This window comes from Juglans regia, chromosome 8 (assembly GCF_001411555.2).
Source record: "Juglans regia cultivar Chandler chromosome 8, Walnut 2.0, whole genome shotgun sequence".
NCBI lineage: Eukaryota > Viridiplantae > Streptophyta > Magnoliopsida > Fagales > Juglandaceae > Juglans > Juglans regia.
This window is the reverse complement of record NC_049908.1, coordinates 24,869,251-24,890,162: the sequence shown is the minus strand read 5'-3', so window position 1 is coordinate 24,890,162 and position 20,912 is coordinate 24,869,251. Positions and strand designations below refer to the sequence as shown.

The window sequence follows — 20,912 nt, the reverse complement described above, 5'->3', positions numbered from 1 at the left end:
TAGAAGCCTTACACATCATGATGTGTTCTATACTATACATTGGCCTAAGAGAAATTTTACATAGAAGTCTTACATCTCATACTTCCATTTAATCAACGTGTGATTTTATTATGTTTGTCATTCTATCATCAATAAGATCCCGTTTAAATAGTAAAATGAGATAAAATAATTTTAGATAAAAATTTAAAGTTAAATAAAATATTATTATATTATTATTATTTTGATATTTAAAAAAATTAAATTATTTATTATATTTTATATAAAAATTTTAAAAAATTATAACGATAAGACGAGATGAAATAAAATCGTTTCTATATCTAAACCGACATAAATCTCCATATAATTTTTTGAAACTGAACAAATTTCTCATACCGTGATTGGGCTTGATCTCGATCCGTCTCGTGACCTTGCTACTAATTCTAACATTCTTCATATCTAAAGCCCGATTAATCCTCGTCTTTCTTGCAAGATCATAGCTAGTCTGCGGCCTTTAAATAAGATAACAAATTTCCCTTCTCCTACTCCTATGGATCTTGAGATATTCCAAGTTAGAATGCTTCTGTCTGATCTCCAAGTGATTCCACGTTCATCTTCATCCTCCACAAACATAACCCAAATCCTCTCTCCCACCAAATCATTTTCCATTTTCATCATCATACTCGATCTACGAGCTCAAACCCTCTTATGCTCTCTCTCTCTCTAGCTAACAGATCAAGAGCATGGCGTTGGGAAAGTCGCGAAATAGCAAGCGGTCTTCCTCATCATCTTCATCTTCATACGGATCCACAATAACAATGGTGGTGTTTCTAGGGCTGTGTGTTTTGGCGATATGGATGCTAACCTCCAACTCTGTAACTCCCCCACAAAATGCCAGTGACATTGCCACCAGTACTAGTACTCCAGAAGATGAATCCACCACCAGGTCCGATGTTAAAAAAGATTCTTCTGCTTTTGAAGACAATCCAGGTGATCTCCCTGATGACGCCATTAAGTCTGATGATCATCGTGAGGAATCTAAGGACGACAAGAGTAAGTCTCAGCCAGAGGATCAGAAGTTGGATTCATTGCCAGGTGATTCGAAGGACCCGAACGTAGTCAATTATGCTGTCGATGGTGTAAATGAAGCGCAAGAAAATTCACAAGATTTACAGGGGAAAGAAAAAGAATCTTCTAAAGCGCAAGAAAAGCAAAAGGAAAATGAAAAGCAGATATCTGAAGAAAGCTCTTTCACTGAAAACCAATTAGAAGCCGTCGAAAGCCAGAAAATGGGTAATGAAGAAAGTGATCAAGGAAATCAAAAGGTTGACGAGAGCACTAACACTAACACTCAGTCACAACAATCAGAGCACCAAAGGCCTAATGAAGATCAACAGCAACAACAATCTTTTGAAAGCCAGGAAAACAAAAATCCTTCGGAGTCTCAGAATCAAATACCAAGTGGAGATCAAGAACAACGTCTACAACAGCAGCAAAGTGAAGATGAAAGCTCCCAAGAATCTAAGAACGATGAAGGTCAAATACAAGAAAAACAGAAAGAAGACACTGAAAAAGAAGAAGAAAACCACGACGTTCCACAGAAACAACGAACACAGCAAGAATTTCAAGATGAGACTAATGAGGTACCCAAAGAATCCCACGAAGTAGACGAGAATCAAGAATCAGAACAAAACAAAGGTGAAACTCAAGAAGTCCAACAACAAGAAGAGAACAGCTCCATCCAAGAAGCCAAAGAGGAGAAGACAGAAAGTAAGTCCGTAGATTTAAATGCAGGTGAGGCATTTCCAGGTGGGGGGAACACAGGGATTCCAAAAGAGTCGAAGGAGTCAAAGAAGTCGTGGTCGACTCAAGCAGCTCAATCTGAGAACGAAAAAGAAAGACGCAAGGACGAATCTAACGTCATTGGGAGCATCTACGGGTACACGTGGCATCTATGTAACGTCACGGCTGGGACTGATTACATACCTTGTTTGGACAACGAGAAAGCATTGAAAAAATTACGCACGACCAAACACTTCGAGCACCGAGAAAGGCATTGCCCTGAGGAGGGACCTATGTGTCTGGTCCCACCACCAGAGGGGTACAAAACGCCCATCATGTGGCCCAAAAGCAGAGACAAGGTACGTGCTTTTTTAGGTGTTCCATCTTTTTTTCCCATTTTTAAGTAAGATTTTATAGATTCCAAAAGTGATCAAATACAAGTAAAGAGCATCTAAGATCCCGACAATGGACTTTCTACAATCAAATATAATATAGAAAACATATACAAAATGAGAAGATAAAAAAAAAAAAAAAAAAATTTATATATAATTATGGATTGTGTAACTACTACGTAATTATTAAAAAAAATTAATTTTTTTAAATAGATTTCATATTTATTATTATTTTTTTAAAATACACGACGCTTAGATAGTTATAGTAAATATTATTTTTTTGATAAAAAAACTATCAATAAAAGTGATGGAGGATGGTTAAGAGTCGACAAAAAAGAAAACAAAAAAGGAATTAAGAGTCATATCCTTTTATTTTGGTTGGTTATAAGTGACTCAGTTTCACATTGCAATCCGGCAGATATGGTATCACAATGTGCCGCATGCGAAGCTCGCAGAGGTGAAGGGACACCAAAACTGGGTGAAGGTGACGGGTGAGTTCTTGACATTCCCTGGTGGAGGGACCCAATTCATACACGGCGCGCTACACTACATTGATTTTCTTCAACAGGTAGCTAAGCTAGCTGATCATCATGATCCAACGGATCATGTCAACTGAGTATCAAGTATTATAAACCATATATGATCATGATCGCTTGAATTGTGCTTGTTTTCACTCGACTTCTTGATTTGTCGCTTTTTCCTTCTTTGTTATGTGTCCATGCCTCAGTCTCGGTCTTCATTTGGTGTGGCTGCTGCAGTCGATACCTAACATTGCATGGGGGAAGCACACTCGAGTGATTTTGGATGTTGGCTGCGGGGTTGCTAGCTTTGGCGGTTATCTTTTCGAAAGAGATGTTCTTACCATGTCTTTTGCACCCAAAGATGAACACGAGGCTCAAGTTCAGTTTGCCCTGGAAAGGGGAATACCTGCAATATCTGCTGTCATGGGTTCCCAGCGGCTTCCTTTCCCAAGCAGGGTCTTTGATCTTGTGCATTGTGCACGCTGCAGAGTGCCTTGGCATGCAGAAGGTTCTGATCAGTACTTGCAATTGCAATTAATCTTCACAAGTCTGACCATGTTTTTACCTTGTTGCTCGTGGTTTGGGATTAAATGGTTTGCTAAGAATATCAAACTTTGGTGTAGGTGGCATGCTTCTTTTGGAGTTGAACCGAGTTCTAAGGCCAGGAGGTTATTTCGTCTGGTCGGCTACTCCGGTGTACCAGAAGCTCAAAGAAGATGTGGAAATCTGGAAAGGTAGGAATACTGATCAAATTTTCTTTATCTATAGGCAGTTAAGGATCTACCTTACGCTGACATGTTATTCATTTATCTAGAAATGTCTTCACTTACGAACTCCATGTGTTGGGAGCTTGTAACCATCAAGAAGGATAAACTTAATTCAATTAGTGCTGCAATCTATCGCAAACCGAGCTCAAATAATTGCTATGACCAAAGAAAGCAGAAACGTCCACCAATGTGCAAAAATGATGATGATCCAAATGCTGCCTGGTATGATTCCAATGTCTGTAACAACTAATAATGACTTGGTTTTGACATGTTATATATGTTATTGTTATAATCACTTGGTTTGATTTATTTCTTTGACGGACCATTTCCAGGCATGTGCCTCTGCAGTCATGCATGCATCGAGTGCCTGTTGATGAGGCTGAGAGAGGAACCCAATGGCCCGAGGCTTGGCCTCGTCGATTGCAAACACCTCCTTACTGGTTAAATAGCTCCCAAATGGGTATATATGGGAAACCAGCTCCGCAAGACTTTGCAGCAGACCATGAACACTGGAAACAAGTGGTGAGCAAGTCATATGTGACTAGTTTGGGTATCACTTGGTCCAATGTGAGAAATGTCATGGACATGAGAGCTGTCTATGGAGGGTAATATTATTGATGTTTTATCTACTTTTCATATGTTTAATGCGTCCATGCATGTATATATCATGGCTCATCATACATCTAAGGTACTTATGGGATATTCCGCGTGCAGGTTTGCCGCTGCTCTGAAGGATCTTCGAGTATGGGTGTTGAATGTGGTGAACATAGACTCGCCAGATACGCTTCCCATAATCTATGAACGAGGCCTTTTTGGGATATACCATGACTGGTGTGAATCCTTCAGCACGTACCCACGCACTTATGACCTACTGCATGCGGATCATCTTTTCTCAAAGCTGAAAAAGAGGTAAGAAACGTTTGAATTATTGCATGCATTATTGATAATGTCGACTAAGTTGTGGTGCATGTTTGTGCTTTAATCAGGTGCAAACTTGCTCCTGTAATGGTAGAGGTGGATAGAATAGTCAGACCTGGAGGCAAGTTGATTGTTCGTGATGAGTCGAACACAATTGGGGAAGTTGAGAACTTGCTGAAATCTTTGCACTGGGAGGTTCATTTAACCTTCTCCAAGAACCAAGAAGGGATGCTCAGTGCACAGAAAGGTAATTGGCGACCGGATACATATGTAGAGCCTTCCTAATCAGTAGTAACACAGCAGCATTTGACATTCTGAAAAGGCTGTCATCTCTTTGGAGTGTGTAATATATTTTGGTCTAATAAGGAAGGTTGTGATTTTGTTGAAGTTGTCTGTTCCTAAGCTGATGTTAATGAAGTTTTGGACATTAATCATGTCATGGAAAGCAATGTTTCTTGGTCACTACGAAAATGAAGAGCATATTTCCTTGTCCCGGTTCAAGGGCAATTAAAACCATATAGCAAGTCCTCATCCCTATCTCCTTAGTGTGCTATGATAATCAAAGATACAATACAGCCGCCGCACAATAGTTTAATAGAATATATATTAAACCTAAATTAGCAGGTGGAGATGGAATGGATCAAAAAAATTTTATTTGAAAATCCACAAACAGAACCGGATTACACACATAATACAATTTGAAGCTTATTACCTGAAGATGAGAGACATCTCTCTCCAACTGAGCAGAGAAGTTCTTCAATGGAATTAAAGACAGGCGATGATTCATTCTTCTGTCAATCCTGTGAATTCAGACATTGATGAATACCTAAAGTCTTAAGAATCTCTAGGTTCTAATCTGTCAAGTAAGGTAACCACTTCCCCGAATTTTTTGAATTTTTTAAAATCATTATGATAGGTTCCATGTTTTAAGATTGAAAAATGTTTTAGCACCATAGATGGATCAAAGCTAAATTCACAAACTGATATTCCTTGATGTAGTACTTTAAATTTTAAAAACTATTTTGTTATAAAGTAGATCTAACGTTTTATATGAAACTATGTGAATTTGTGAGTTTGCTTTTGTGGGATCTCTTCGTGACTAACTATAACACTTCTCCTTAAGATTTATGGCTCCAGCATTGTTGTTGAGTGATACTAGTCATTTTGTGACACGTCTACAAGATCATCTGATGTACAAGCGGAATTGCTATATGACACAGTACTGAATGATACCAAATTATGCAAATCGATCTGCAGAATGAATAAAGGATGCAATTCTCAGAGTTGCATACACGGCTTTATGATATTCACAACGCCAAATTTCAACATGCACTGCTCCAGCACACAGATAAACCAAGTGTCCAAAACTTGCTTTTATCACATACCTAACAGACACTCTCACTGTAATATTTAGCTCATTTTGCAAAGATAAAGCTTTCCATCTCATAACCAGCAACATAGCATATGCTTCCATTTGAGCCCAGTGTCACATCAGCTCGTGCCAAGAACTTTCTGCAATTGACCACTCAAGACCGCAGCTCTGAGATCTGAATTACAAAACAACAGTTCAACAAAGAGAGAAAAATGGATTTTGAGGCTACAAGAGAAGAAAAAACATTTTGGCTTTTTTGACAAAAATAAAGAGCTAAGAGGTAACCATCAGAGCCACCGATATGCTTCCCATTCACAAAAACTTGAGGGACAGTGCTTCGGCCAACCATATCCAGAATAACATTCTGAATCTGCCCTCCGTCATCTGCACACAAATTCATGATGATGGCCATTATATAAAACACTAGCACATCCAAAAATAGCAGGTAAGAAAAACGAATCCTGGTAATAGATACCTCGGAGATCAAGCTCAACAACAAAAGGTTGCTCATGTAGTTCACTGAATATGTGCTTGGCACGCAAGCAGTACCTAGCAACAATGTAAAGCAAGAAAGTACTCCTTATTCCACGTCACTTGTTTCCACACACATACGCACACGGGGGTGGGGGAGAGAGAGAGAGCAAAGACAGACAGCTAGTATAAAAGATTTGGTTGCAATTCTGGAGACTGAAAAAGGAGTCCTTAACTTTTATGTGTACAATTGCAAATCGAAGTGTGAAACTAATGACAGCATATTGATTTTAACATCCCAAGTTGTATTAAATCGTGGAACAGCTAATAGCAATAACTTGATTGTTTTTTTTATGTCATCAACAATTTGGCTTCTACTTGAGCATCTTTTGTGTTTGTCCCTTACCATGGTCTTCCGAGTAGGATAAGTAATACGTCCATAGGTACAATGTCACACCAGACATCCTGCTTTAACTTCCCCAGCTCTGACATGGCAGCCAGGGCACCTTCTCACCCCACATGGCAAGCAAAAGCACTTATATTTGAATTCAATTGTTTTTAAAGCCCTAAATGAATACCAGATGATGCAAACCAAATTCCACTACCTGCTTATCCATAATTTTAATTTTTCACATATTTACATAAATTTAAGAGATAAAAGCTGACAGTATATCATATCGCTAAAGACCTAAATACCAATTCCACAACTATTTATGCTTTGTTCTAGAAAGAATGCATGTACTCATAAGCATACTGCATGGACACAACCAAGAAAATCTTCAAGTTTTATGTAATAATACGTTTTGTTCACTGAAATTGGAACCCCCATGTCTCAGAATTCAAAAAATCTGCCAAGATTCTCATTAATTTCACGAAATCTTACCATATGGAAAAAAAATACAACCAAATCCAATTTTAAAATAAAGCTGACCATTAAAAAATAAATTGTGTTCATATCTCATAATTCCAACGGTGGTAATAATGCCTCTAGACTTTTCAAGGATTTCAAAAACTTGGCTAATTATAGAAAATCTGGAGTATTAGAATTCAGAACAGCAACAAATCTACAACCTAGTTCCAACCATATAGTAATTGAAAAAAAAGAAAAGAAAAGGTATTGATCACCTACGGGCAGTAGGATTTAGAGAAGATGGTGATCTTGTTGGAGTAGATAGCGTTCTGCACAAAGGCAGAAGTGGAACTGGAGGCTTTGGCTTCCTTTGCTACTTGCCCAATTAATAGCACCATGCTGAACATTGCAACTACAAGGCTCAATTGAACCCTGCCCATCTTCCTGGCTGATCTTCAGTCAACACTGGCGTCGTTTTCTGAGATTTCAAATCTGACAATATACATTATAGATATTTAGAGCTCACGAACTTTGACTATTCTTTCTGGAGTAGAGACCCAAATGTGGCTTGGGCCTTCCCTGGGTCGGTACATATCCGTTTTTACTCCATTCTAATTAGATTCACACTCTGATAGAGATCTAAGAATCTGATCGGAGTTTGAGCTTTTTGATGTCAATAGGCCTCTGAAAAAGCTCCAACTTCGAGTCCAACTTTGAATTGAAAATTAATCTTTTAAAAAACTATACACATATTATATCTTTATACAAAATAGTTAATTATATAACTTAACAAATAGAGTTGATTAATATAAGTATTACCTGTATAATATACAGCATATATATGTGTATGCGTGTGATAAAAACCTCTATAAATATTACTAAATGCTTGTATTATAATATATACTTAAGTTAACCATATACTCATAGCATATACCAATAATATAAATATATACTTATATTATAAAATAACTTACCATATTAACATATATTCTAGATAGTTGTATCACTTGTATTCCTCGTGTACTTGAGTTGTACTTTTTATACCTATCACGGTCAGTCGATTCCACTCTAGTAAATTGTTCCCATACCACCGATTGATTGCTAGGTGTTTTTTTGGATTTCTTGGGTAAATATGGGATGGAACGGATAGGGTGTTGTGTATATGTGGATGAAGGGGTTGGAAGACTCACATGCTCCTCCACATCCACTGGAATAGAAGAGGAGTCACCACCAACCCCCTGGTTGTACCAATATTACAACTCATAGAATCTTCTTCCATTTGTTATTGAGTATAAAGATCACCAAATACAGTATAATAAATAATCAAACACAGATAATCAAATATAACAAATAAATAATCAAACACAATAACATAAATAATCAAACACTGATCTAATTGGCAAAGTGGGCTGACAACCACCATACATTATGGGAAATAATAATTAAAAAAAAATACAAGTTTTTAAGATAAAGACAGCAGTTTTTAAGATAAAGTGGGCTGACTTAAAAATAGAAAGACAACAATTTGAAAATTTAAAAAAATTATGTAAAAATAGGCAGTTGGAAACTGAATATTCCTGCACGACTTTTTTTATTTGTATTTTAATTAGGATTTGTGTGGTAGGTTTGAAAACCTGATTAAATAAGATTTTTGTAAGATGTGTTTTGGAATTTGTTGGAAGTTTATTTAGTTTTTGTACGAAAAACTCAGCAAATACTTGGATGAAAGTTTTTGTATTTTAATTAGAAAGTGCATGATGCTGTGTTGTTCAAGCAAGGTCTCTGTAAGTTCACTAGACTCTTACTTAATAATGCCGCAGTTTTGTTTTTATTTTTATTTTTTGGTATAATTAGCATATTAATTTACTCAGTTTCCAATTAAACATTTATTGGTAAAGTTGCATGCAATTTAAAAGGTTATAAAGTTGGTTATAAAATATTAAGCAATTCCACATAATTATTAATGTTAATAATGGAAAATACAGCTCTTCCATTATAATTAGCTTGGTCAGTTCCAGAATCTGCCCAATATATCATTCATAATTATAATTATTAAGAGTTTCTATACAAATTTTAAGGCCTAGAGTGAAAGAAGTTCAACACATGAGATGAATTCTGTTGTTTTTTTTAGTCTTGTAGACATCATCAAATACTTAATGAACGTTGTAGGATAGATATATATATATATCTTCCGCTTTAGATGCTATATTTCAAACAAAAATTATAAAGAATCTTAATTTAATTATCAAATCTAAGGTCAGCTAGATCTAAACTTGAAGATAAGGCACATTAATGACCCTAGGCTATGCTATCACATCAGGAAATATATATATATTAATATGAGATAGATTATATATGGGTAAATTTTTATTTTTTCATATCATATTTGTAAAACTTAATATGATATTAGCAATCATAATGCAACATTAATATCTCCTAAAATTAAGATGTAAAGTAACTGAAATCTTATTATGTGACAATTAATTATCAGATTAATCTCACCCTAAGAGAACTGGCATTGGCTTGGCCAAATGCCAATGTAGCTATTAATTTAATTAATTCTTCCAGAATTTGAGCCACATTGGATTAGTTAAATGAAAGTTATCCACCATATGACCTACAGTAAATTCATTCCCCAAGTCATATATGAAGTGAACTGTAGCAAAGTCATCTATGTTTTTTTATTATTTCCTCTTCATTTCTTTCCCGCGGCTCGTGATTGTTCCTCTGTGTTTTTTTCACTCTAGCTCTTCCCCGTTGCCATAAACAACTCCATCCAAGACTTTTAATGGCCCGTCGCCATAAACCAACACCCTCGCTAGTTCATCCTCCTCGCCAGCTCGTTCCTGTCGGCAGCTCCTCCTTGGCACTGCTCACACCGAAGCCCCTTCTCAAGGTGAGTTTTCTCTTACTCTCTTTCTCTTAATATTTCATTTTCTTGGGTGAGATTCTTTGTGTGAAATTTGGTTGAGTTTGATTGCAGTATTTGAGTTTGATCTCGTGTTGAAGTTAGTGGGTTGGTGGGAATTATTCACTTGGGTTGTGGTCCATGGCTGAAAAAGATTAATGGGTATGTATTTTAAAAAAGGGGAAAGGTATCAGTATGATGATTCTCGTATAGGCTGAAGCAGGTTTCATTTTCTGCTGTTTTATTTCTCGTATGCCTCGCGTTCTTGGGTTTAAGGTGAAGAAGAAAAAGAAATGAAAACATGGATTAGCAACGACAGATTTTCTCATCACTTCTTACATAACAAGAAAATCCCAAAACAAAATTAAGTAGTTAAGGATGGGTGATGGAGTTCTCATCATTCAACATCATATTAACGCAAGGGGCAGTTTTTTGCAACTTTCAGAATTCCGGAATGTGAGGAGGAAAGGTTTGTTAGTGATCCCTAAAGGCGCAAATGGCATCGGATGGAAAGGTTTTCTGAATTCCATTCAAAACGCCACTGGGTCCAAAGCCATTGTTCTAAAGCATGCAAACAGAGGGGAGTTCATTGATGGAAAGATAGTGGGAAGGCCTTCCTGGGTCAAAGGTGCCTTGTATGCCTCAATGTTGAGGTCACAGGCGGCTAGTCTGGTTGAGAATAGCTCCGCAACGGACGAAAAGGGTAAGACACTTGTAGGAGACAAAAGTTGTTGAGTGAAATTGGGAGAAGTGGAGGGTAAGCACCATGTGGTGCAGGGTGGAATGACTGCCTCGATCAAGTGTTTGAGTGTGTGAGAAGTGGCGGGGGTCTTGTGGGTTGTTAAAGCTCAATTGACGGGCGTTATGGAGTATATGGGAGATCTTATGATTAATGTGGATAAGGAGTTGGACTTGGTCATGGGTTTGGGTTTGGGTGGTGGGTTGAAAACAAACGTGGGGGGCGGGGGGTAGATCCTACAGGTTTGAAGGCCTGAAGTGCGGCAACAAAGGGCACTTCAACGCCGTCACAAATAGGGTCGTCGGATGCCGGCATCACTATTCATGCTGATTTGCCGTCTGACTGCCCTCAGTCACCAGTTGCAATTGGGGTTGATATCTTTTTCCAGGGTTCACTTTTAGTTGAAGATGGGGGGTCCTTCTAGGGTTTTGAGTACGTTGGAAGAAGCGGACGAGCTTCTTTCAAAAGATGAAAATGGAGTAACAGAAGGTAGTGCTCCCCCTACCTGTTCTATGCCTCCTGAGGGAGTAGTAGGGTCTAACCAAGTGGAACAAAAAGGGTCGTCAGGGGGTGGAGCACCTACAAGCAATGTTGACCCTCTTTCCTTTGGCAATTCTGAGGCCAGACCCGACAGTCTTTGATGATATGACCCTCTTTCTTGCAGTAGTTACAAACTTTCTTCGGACAGTTGCGAGCAATATGACCAAACTCCTTGCAACTGAAACAATGCAACTTATTCTTCCCTCTCCCTTGTCCTGCATAGGCTACATTCACAGCCTCAGAAAAGACCTTCTCAAAAGTCATACCCATCTGAGTGGATAACCGTTGTTCTTCACGCAATAAATCTCCCAAGCAAATATCCAAGTATGGAACCGGATTACGGTTCAATAAACTGGCTCGGACAAGCTCAAATTCAGGTCGAAGCCTCATAAAAAACTGATCGCGTTGACTCTCAGCATGAACTGCTTGAAGAGCCGCGAGAGCCGCAGTGGGAACCTTAGCATGAGCAATAGCAGATTACTCGCTCCAAAGGTTAATAAAACCAGAATGCTCAATAGTCAAATTACCTTGAGTGTAATTGCTAATTTCCAACTCCAATTGGAATTTTCGAGCACTGTGGTCTTGATGATAAATGCGATGTAGGTAATCCCACATAGCTTGAGCCGTAGTAAAACATCGAAGATTGGTGACAAGATGGGGCTCAATCGTTCCCAATAGCCAAGAAATCACCTTAGCATCCTTAACCTCCCATTGGGCAAATTCCTTTTCATCAGTGAGAACTCGAACAGAACTATCAAGATGATTTGATAATTCTTTTCCTTTTAAGAATATTTTAAATTGAAATGCCCACGTAGGAAAATTTTTGCCAGTAAATCAAACAATAGTATTGTCAAGAGACATGATGAAAACCACTTAAAAATTCAATAGGTCCTGCCTTAGAACTAAGAGATACTCCAGAAGGAAGCCCACGATAAATACAGCAACAAACCCAAACAGCACGGCAAGACTTACGACAGATACTTGCCCACGAGAAGGTGTCGTCGTCAGCCACGCCAGGAGGAGTCGAAGCTGCCGACCACCACAAAAACTGCCGACCACCACTAAGCCACCCACAGAAACGGTCGACCACCTCACAGCCACCCACAGACGTTGTCAACCACCACAGAAAGTGCCGACTATCACAAAGATAGCACTTGCAACTCCCAAAGAACACCGACAACCACCAAGGTGATGAGCTCACAAGTCAGAACCCCACAGACGTGCGAGAAAACACTCAGGGAACACCACAATCTCAGAACCTCACCAACGTGCGAGAACAAAGAAAGGAAAAAAAATTCCTATCGCCGCAACTCAGAAAACTCTCAAAGATTAAGACCACAGAGAAATGATAATCAGAGTAGGGGCTCTGGTACCATGTCAAATTGGTCTAAATGCCCTTTCCATAGGGTTTCCTTTCATTATATAGAAGAGGTTTACATAGATAATGCCAGATTTCCAGCGCCTAAATGCTATACAAGGTAAGTATTTCCAACTTATTTACAACCTAATTATATGCTGTATACAATCTAGATATCAAGGAAAACATTCCTAAAATATGACAAATCAAATCTCTAAATTATCCCCGTAACATCCTTGCATGTTCTTTTTCTCTCTTTTAAAAGCTTGTGATTTGATTTGTAGTTTTCTTGAGCAGTCTATTTGTAGTTGTGATTTTATTTGATTTGTAAATTTTGGGCAACAATAGTGGTAGTGCTGAACGTATAGATCGTTGGATTGTGAACAATAGTCGTAGTGCTGAAATGATTGTATAGAATTCATTTCCCAGTTTCTGTTTTAGGTATGAGAAAACATGAGAATAGGCAGCCAACATGTATCTGTTTCATGAGGGATTTGCCAGTTTGGTTCAAGAAAATTCTCAATTTCTTCGAGAGGAAGTTAGGAAGGCTTTACTTTATAGCATGCCTTGTAAATCAAACATATCATATATTTATAGGCAAATCATCAATCAATTATTCTTCTCAAATGCAACTAAATTCAGAAAAAAACATATGCAAATCTCCATGTATGATCAAAAGGCATGCTATTAACTTTGGAGAGAATAAACCTCAATCATTTTCCTTTTGGAACAGGGAAACAACCTTAATCATGATCCTAGAAAAAGCAACCCAAGCATGCTCCTTGCAGGCTGTTTGTGAGTGGAATATCATTCTTTTCTTTTAGAAGTTTCATATTCTTCCTGAACTTTCTCAATCACCTTGAACTAATTATTCCTTGGAGGAGGGATCCAGAAAATGATCAAGGAGGTTTTCTTTGAGATATGTGTAGCTGGTTGAATTAGGCTGCTGGTTTTCTTTGGGATATATGTGTAGCTGTTTTTGTTTGGACATTTTGGGCAACAACTATATGCTCATGTAAAAAAAATAAAAATGATTGTTGGATATTGTTGGAGATTATCAAAATGAAAATATAAAAGTATTTAAAAAAATAAAAAATAAATTGCACTAAAAATATAAATAATAAATAATAAAATGTTATTATTATAAAGAGTGCAATGGCTAATCCAAAGTGGAGTTTTAAGTTTTAAATAATTAGCTAAAAGCCAAAAAGTGACATAGTAGCCAAATTTAACTTTTGAGATAGCTAATCCAATGCTAATGCTCTAAGATGGGGTTGTGGAAGCTGGACTGGTGACAGGAAAGTTGCAGCACAAGTCTTGTCAATGAAACATATGAAGAAGTTCTGGTGCACAAGTCTTATTTTCACATGGCTTGCTACTAGTTTATTTTCAACACCAACATTTCACCAAATTTAATAAACAACTAGGCTTTGGAAAGGGGGACCAACAGGAATATAGTATACAGATCAATAAAGTTAGAAAACAACAGACTCAGATTCAGAAAACAAATCTCACTAAATCTCTCCAGATGGGGCCTTCCTTCCAGTAATGGCACAAACAAGCAAGACTAAGATCCTCAAACACATGCAGTTACAGACATAGCACATCACTACAGCAGCGCATTGACAGTGATCCTTAGAAAATATAGTATACAGACCAATAAAGTAGTAGAAAGTAATTATAAAAAACAATGGAGAAATTTGTCAATGGCCTTTTGGCCCAATGGCACCACCGATAGTCCTTAAATCTCCTCATACTTAATGTTTTCTCACAACCCATTTCAAGTCGGCTCACTCAGTCATGAAATTTGAAAATAAAACAGACCCAAATCGAAATAAAATGCAGAGAACAACCTTGGTTTCTTGACGTCGATGACGGAGCGAAAAAGTGATGAAGACGACGGCCACGAGGAAACAGAGCTTCGGTCGGCAGAGAAAGAGTGACAGGAGGCTAGGGTTTCGGTACGAGAGAGAGAGAGAGAGAGAGAGAGAAGTCAACGACGGAGAGTAAGTGATGAGACGATGGCCAACGAGGAATCAGAGCTTCGATCGGCACTCGGCAGAGGAAGGGAGGCTAGGGTCTCGGCACGAGAGAGAGAGCGAGAGAGTGAGACGGGGGAGATGGGGATTTTAACCCCTTTGACACTGGGGGTTTGTTTTTGAAAAAATCCGATGAACAGGCCTTGCGAAAAGTGGTAGGTATGGCAGTTATTCAAAGGGGAAGGAGGTGGACGTCGTTGGAAAGACGATGAATCCAGTGATGGTGGACTGGGCTGAAAGCCTGAAACTGGGCCTAATATGGAGATGCCGGTTTTCAGTGCCCTCGTTTATTTTTGCAATTTCTCTCAACTTATTTAATTTCATCTAATTATTACATATTTCTTAAATTTTTATATAAAATAAAATAAATAATTTTAAATTTTAAAATTTTAAAATAAAAATAATATTAAAAAATATATTCTAATAATATTTTATTTAACTTTTAATTTTAATCTCTATTCATCTTCGAAAATAAACAAGAATTTAGATACCGTTGTTGGTAAGCAGATGAATCTAAGGCATGGCCAATGGACTGGGCTGAAACTGGGTCTACCATGAAGAACTTTAGTTTGTATGGGCTGAATGTAAAAACTAAAGGAAATCGAGACTGAGAGCTTAATTGAAGAGAGTTTTGTTCAAGTCATTCCAGTGGAACGTTGAAGTCAAGGAAGCGAGGCTGAAAAGCAACGATCGGTGCCTCGGGGGGTGGTCAGTGGCAAAGGAAGGCAGCTACTACTTCGGAAAGGAATTTGGGTAAGCCAAATCTTCTGATTCCTTCTAAAAGAGTTAACAACTCTGGTGCTTTGAATTTTAATTCTGATGGGACTGATCCTAAGAGATTTTGTCTTATGGATGAAGAGGATCTTGTGGATATTCAAGTGTTATAGGCGGAGGCTGAGGTTTAGCCCCGCCGGTCACCATGAAAATATTAGAATGAAACTCTCGTAGGCTTGGGAACCCAAGAGATATGTTCGTGAGTTTCGTGATGTAATACAAATAAAAGCTCCCGATATTGTGTTTATAATGGAAACTAAATCAATTAGAAGGAAAATGGATTTTCTAAAAGAAAATTTTTTATCATCAGCCACTATTCACTATCCCACATCCCACACCTTATGAAAAAAAAAATTGTAGGTATGAGGTGTGGGAGTGAATAGTGGCTAATGAGTAGAATCCCTCTTATTCTAAACATCCTTTTGATGCTTGGTTGGCGGATGCAAATTGATGAGGACATCTTTTATTATTGCTATTTTACTTATGTTTTATTTGAGTTTGTATTAATGAGCTTGGGCTTTCTATAGACTTTCTAAGATTTATTTAGGGCTTGTATTATTTTTTTTACTATTTAAATGCTTGTAATGAAACATTGAAGATCAAAACAATTGAGGCTTCCGTCGTCTTTCATCCATTTCTCTTTGTCTTCTTCTTCTTTTTCTTTCCTGGCTTCTTTCTTCTCTGCCGCCTTTATTTTATCTAATCTATTGCTTTCTCATCTTTTATCCTACATCATATTTGGTATCAGTTCTATTGTCTTCTCAAACAATAGAGTAATTTTTGGTCCCCATTTTTGCTCATCGTTTTTCTGCAACCCATGAAACCCATCTCCATCGAAGAACTCCCTTCGATCCAAATCAAAACCAACCGTTTCATCTTCCTCTTCCAAAAAAAAAAAAAAAAAGACCAAACCAGAAACAACCCCTTGAGCAACAATCCCCGACGTCTCTTTTTCCTCTCCCTCGGTCTCTCTCCTTTCTATTTCTTTCCCTCACATCTCTATCCCTTCTGTCGACATTCAATGACGGGTCGCTGCCGGTAAGCATCGGCCGCTCTCTCTTCCCTCCCTCCATCTGTTTGTTTCGTTCTGCACCTCTTTGCCGAAAAACCACCAAACCAGAACCGAGATACCCAAAACTGAGAAGAGGTAAAAAAAAAAAAAAATGGCTGAATGATCTGAGAAGTACCGAAATACCTAGTCAATGCTTTCTACACGTTGCAAACGTTACAGCTACCTCTAATACGCCATTCATAGTGTTTGACGTTGCTGTGATTTAAGACCTTGAGGTGCCGAAATACTCAGTGCCGAAATACCCAGAGACCTTGCTGTGATTTAAGAGGTGCCGAAATACCCAGTGCCGGAAACACAAAACCAAAAAAAAAAAGGAAGAAGAGAAGAAGAGAGAGAAAAGGAACTATAACGTCGGGTGCACCATCATAAGCGTTTCCTTCCATGTGACGTCACCAACCGTGCGATACCCATCTTTGCACAGCTTCTCAACGAACAAAGGGAGTCACTGTTTCCTATTTCTCTTTGGTTTTATACTATTGATTCATTTTAAAAGTGTATCAATTGTTTTCTATGTGCTGTTGTTACTATAGTATTTTTCATCCAAATCCATCTGAATGGACCCATTGAGCCATGACTCCTTTAAGTTGACTATTTGACTACCCCTTGGCTGATTTAGTTTCCGTGGATAATTTTACCCCACATTTGCTACGGCCCAATTTATTCAACACTTAGATTTTGTATTCCTATTCTCTCATTTTCATAATTCATACCTTTACTTTTCATCTTTTCATTAATTGTCCCTAAATAAAATTATTATTTTTACTCAGGTTGATATTTTTCACTGCTTGCACTTATTGTTCATTGATCTCTCCATTCCACTTCATTTAGCTGGTGTTGCATTGCATGCAGTTGCGTAGTGGTCGTCTTGTCACCTCTAGTTCCAGTACCTTTACCATGGATTATTCTCAATTTGATGCCCTCACCCAACAATTAGCTCAACTAGCCACTAAATCAGCAGCACTTACAGACTCAATTAGCAACTGTCCAAACTGAGATGACTGCTACTCGTGAGGAGAACAAGGACCTAGCTGCTAGGTTGAACAATTTTAGGGATCCCCCTCATCCGTCTAACAACTCTGAAATGTCCCATAATAGACACCGTCGTCGTTGACAACACTTTAGACATGATCGTGTGGATAGAGTGAGAACGAGACTATTACCATCAGGGTACTTAGGAGTGGTTTGGATTCAGAGATGAGTTAAGATGGTTTGTGAATAGTAGAATAAAAATTGAGTTATTTATTATATTTTGTGTGAAAATTTGAAAAAATTATAATGATGAGATGAGATGAGTTGAGCTGGGTTTTGAATGCAAATGAAGCCGGAGTACTCGTCATGAAGAGCGCTTATTTAGAAACATCAAGTTAGATGCCCCTACTTTTAATGGTTGCTTAGATCCTCGAGTTTTTACTCAATGGATTAAAGATATGGATAATTTCTTTACCTGGTATGGGATCTTTGAGGATCGGAGAGTTCAATTCGCCAGTTTGAAATTAACTGGCACTGCCCAACTCTTTTGAGAAAGTCTAGAGGATCTCCATGAGAGGCGTCATGCGCCTCCTGTTGGGAGTTGGGAAGAAATGAATCACCGCCTTCAAGAGAAGTACTTACCCTAATCTTACTGGGGTAATTTGTTGGACCAATGGAATGCCCTTACACAGGGCAATCAGCCAATGACTGAGTATGTCACTCAATTTGATGAATTTTGAATGAGATGTCATGTAGTTGAGGATGTGGCCATGAGTTTGAGTAGATTTAGACAAGGCCTAAAAGATTATCTTAGGCGCGAGCTTGGCCTTCGGGGTGTCAACTACTTTTGACTACGCTTACTCTTTAGTCCGAGACTATGAGTCGGTTACTAGAACTCCGTATGGAAAGCGTGGTGACAACTGCCCATCCATCACCCCAGCATCTGCTCTTCCCCCTAATTCTCTCCTAGGGCCTCCCCCATCTAATGTTCCTCCCGTATGAGAAAATAAGGGTAAAGGTCCTGAAATTCCTTGAACTTCCTCCTTATTGCAGTGTTTCAACTGTAAAGGTTTTGACCATTTTTCCTCCAATTGTCCTAGTCGAGCCTTGGTCATTGAGGAACATGAGGGTAAAGTTGATGAATCGTTAGAAGATCAAGTTATGAACCTAAGTTGAAAGAGTTTGGTGATTTGGGTGATAATGAGGATACCTTCTTAGGTTGTATCCAGACCCTTCATGTGGGTCTAGGTTTTGTGCCCCTTGTTCCCGACACACCCCGGTTAAGTATTGTACGTTGTACCCTTACCCAGCTCAAAGATGCTGATGATTGGTATCGTCATGTCATTTTTCATACTTATATCAAAATCAAGAATAAGGGTTGTAAACTCACTATGGATAGTGGTAGTTGCATTAAGGTGGTTTATGTGGCTACTGTGTCACGTCTTGGGTTGAAGCCAGTTCCTCACCCTCAGTCGTATAGTATCTCTTGGGTTGATACTTCTTCCATAGTTGTGAAAGAGCGTTGTCTAGTGCCTATCCAGTTCTTAGAGTATAAGGATCGTATATGGTGTGATGTCATTCCTATGGATGTCGGTCATGTCATTCTTGGTAGGCCTTGGTTTTTCGACTTAGATGTGACCATCCATGGTTGATCCAATTCATGTTCCTTTGTGTTTAATATAATTTTTATTTTAAGATTTAAAAAAATTAAATTATTTATTATAATTTATATAAAAATTTAAAAAAATTATAATAATTATATAATATGAAATAATTTTATATAATCAAATCAGTTCAGAAAGGGAATGGTTGATAAGATCTCGTGCTCATCCGTCGGCCGTATCTTGGGAGGGACACTCTATGAGTCTCTCACATGTTGGAACGTAGAGAGTGGGTGAAAAATCTGAATGTATTAGAGCATTGGCAATGGACTAGCCATTGCCAAGTCTAAAATTTGGCTAAAATATTACATTTTGGCTATTGTATTAACTTTTGACTATCTAAGTCTACATTGGACTAGTCATTTTAAAGTCAAAATAATATTATTATATTATATATTTTAATAATATTTGACAAATTTTTTTTTTCATATTTTGTAAATATACTTCATATATTTTAATAATATTTGATAAAAAAAAATTATACAACAATTCTTGAAACCAACAAATTAATTTTTGCTAACCTTTTTTTTTTGCTATTTATATTTTTATATTGTGTATTAAGCTAATAATGATAGAAAATAAATGTACCCTCAATTAGAAACTTTATCATAAAAGAAAAGTAATTTGGCAAGAAAAATTACCAAAAAGGGAGGGAAAGGGAGGGAAATTGAGAAAAAATAATAAAAAACTCATTTGGTCCTTCAATAGTGTATAGCCAAATATAGCTAGGTGGGAAAAGTTACTGTAGCTCAAAACTAAAATATATGGCTATAGCTAGTTCAATGTAGGAATTTTGTGATAAAAAAAGGTAAAATTTGCACTTGGCTTTGGCAATGGCTAGGCCATTGCCAATGCTCTTAATGAGATCTATGCTGTATTAGCAGTCTTATTGGATTAGTCAAAGTTAAAGAATAATTTTGATGAATATAAAAAAAATTTAATTTTTAATTATTCTATTCACATAAATATCTATATTAGAATAACTATTTTTTCATTATATAATAATAAAATAATATAAAATAAATTTTATTTTGATTATTCACATTAAATCTTCACATTAGATTATACATTTATTCATTATATGGTAATGAATAATTAATAATTTCAAAAATATTTAATTTTTTTAATTATTAATTTTTTTAATTTTATCATATTTTACTATTCTACTTATTATATATTAATTAATAATCATGTTCTTATTAAATTAATATATCACTAAATCAAATTAATATATTAATTGTGATAAAATATGTGATAGAAAGAAAGAGAGAGAGAAATAATTAATAAAATATGTATTTGATGTATGTACAGTAACCTTCAAATTTGGAAAAATTTTTAAAAATCACTGTAGCTAAATTTCAAATATTTAGAATTTGATTAATCTAATGTGAGCATATTTTACTATTTAATAACTAAATACTCATTAGATTTAGCTTTTAATTAATCCAATAAGAATGCTCTTATAGATAGTCTTTGATGTTGAAAGATTCACGCATTTATTTTTCATTTAAAATTGTGCATTTTACCATCGTTTTAAAAAGAATAAAATTTATTATTATTTTTATATAAATCATGTATTTATTTATTTTTTTCAAAATAATTATACAACACTTATTCACTCCAAAAACGACTCAATACAAATTAAAGCCTAAGATAAAATTTAAGTGAATCATTCGTAATTATACTATAATAAAATATAAATTATTATATAAAATATTTTTAAACTTTACAATAAAATGAAATTTTATTTAAAATCTTTAAAAACAAATTTTATGAATTTATATTTACAACAACTTCAAATAAG

General features: G+C 36.8%; 2 protein-coding genes across 3 annotated transcripts; one reads left to right on the top strand and one right to left on the bottom strand.

Annotated features, from left to right (window-relative positions):
• The first annotated feature begins 339 nt into the window (after positions 1-339).
• LOC109008651 (probable methyltransferase PMT27) lies at positions 340-4,869 on the top strand. Its single transcript, XM_035693197.1, has 8 exons — positions 340-2,117; positions 2,569-2,718; positions 2,909-3,179; positions 3,295-3,405; positions 3,486-3,660; positions 3,771-4,043; positions 4,153-4,347; positions 4,425-4,869. The coding sequence occupies exons 1-8, from the start codon at positions 720-722 to the stop codon at positions 4,639-4,641; spliced, it is 2,790 nt and encodes a 929-aa protein (XP_035549090.1). The 5' UTR covers positions 340-719; the 3' UTR covers positions 4,642-4,869.
• LOC109008652 (glutaredoxin-C3) lies at positions 4,038-14,857 on the bottom strand. Of its 2 annotated transcripts, XR_004802244.1 has the most exons (7): positions 14,447-14,810; positions 7,329-7,541; positions 6,204-6,277; positions 6,014-6,112; positions 5,742-5,903; positions 4,472-5,156; positions 4,038-4,336 (listed from the first exon to the last, which is right to left on the bottom strand). XR_004802244.1 is itself a non-coding variant. In XM_035693198.1 (5 exons), exons 2-5 carry the CDS (start codon positions 7,487-7,489, stop codon positions 5,848-5,850), a joined length of 390 nt encoding a protein of 129 aa, XP_035549091.1. In that variant the 5' UTR covers positions 7,490-7,541; positions 14,447-14,857; the 3' UTR covers positions 5,580-5,847. The 2 variants fall into 2 exon arrangements, 1 of the variants encoding a protein (XP_035549091.1); XM_035693198.1 differs by lacking the exons at positions 4,038-4,336; positions 4,472-5,156 and having other exon boundaries at positions 5,580-5,903; positions 14,447-14,857.
• Between the last annotated feature and the right edge of the window lie 6,055 nt (positions 14,858-20,912).

Bases quoted from the DNA above. Each gene is read 5' to 3' on its own strand.
- LOC109008651 (XM_035693197.1), top strand. From the start codon at position 720: ATGGCGTTGGGAAAGTCGCGAAATAGCAAGCGGTCTTCCTCATCATCT. The intron at 3,180-3,294 runs GTTCTGATCAGT...ACTTTGGTGTAG, and splicing joins AGTGCCTTGGCATGCAGAAG to GTGGCATGCTTCTTTTGGAG. The intron at 4,348-4,424 runs GTAAGAAACGTT...TGCTTTAATCAG, and splicing joins TTCTCAAAGCTGAAAAAGAG to GTGCAAACTTGCTCCTGTAA.
- LOC109008652 (XM_035693198.1), bottom strand. From the start codon at position 7,489: ATGGGCAGGGTTCAATTGAGCCTTGTAGTTGCAATGTTCAGCATGGTG. The intron at 6,278-7,328 runs GTAGGTGATCAA...CATTGTTGCTAG, and splicing joins TTCTCTAAATCCTACTGCCC to GTACTGCTTGCGTGCCAAGC. The intron at 5,904-6,013 runs GTTACCTCTTAG...TTTGTAATTCAG, and splicing joins GCATATCGGTGGCTCTGATG to ATCTCAGAGCTGCGGTCTTG.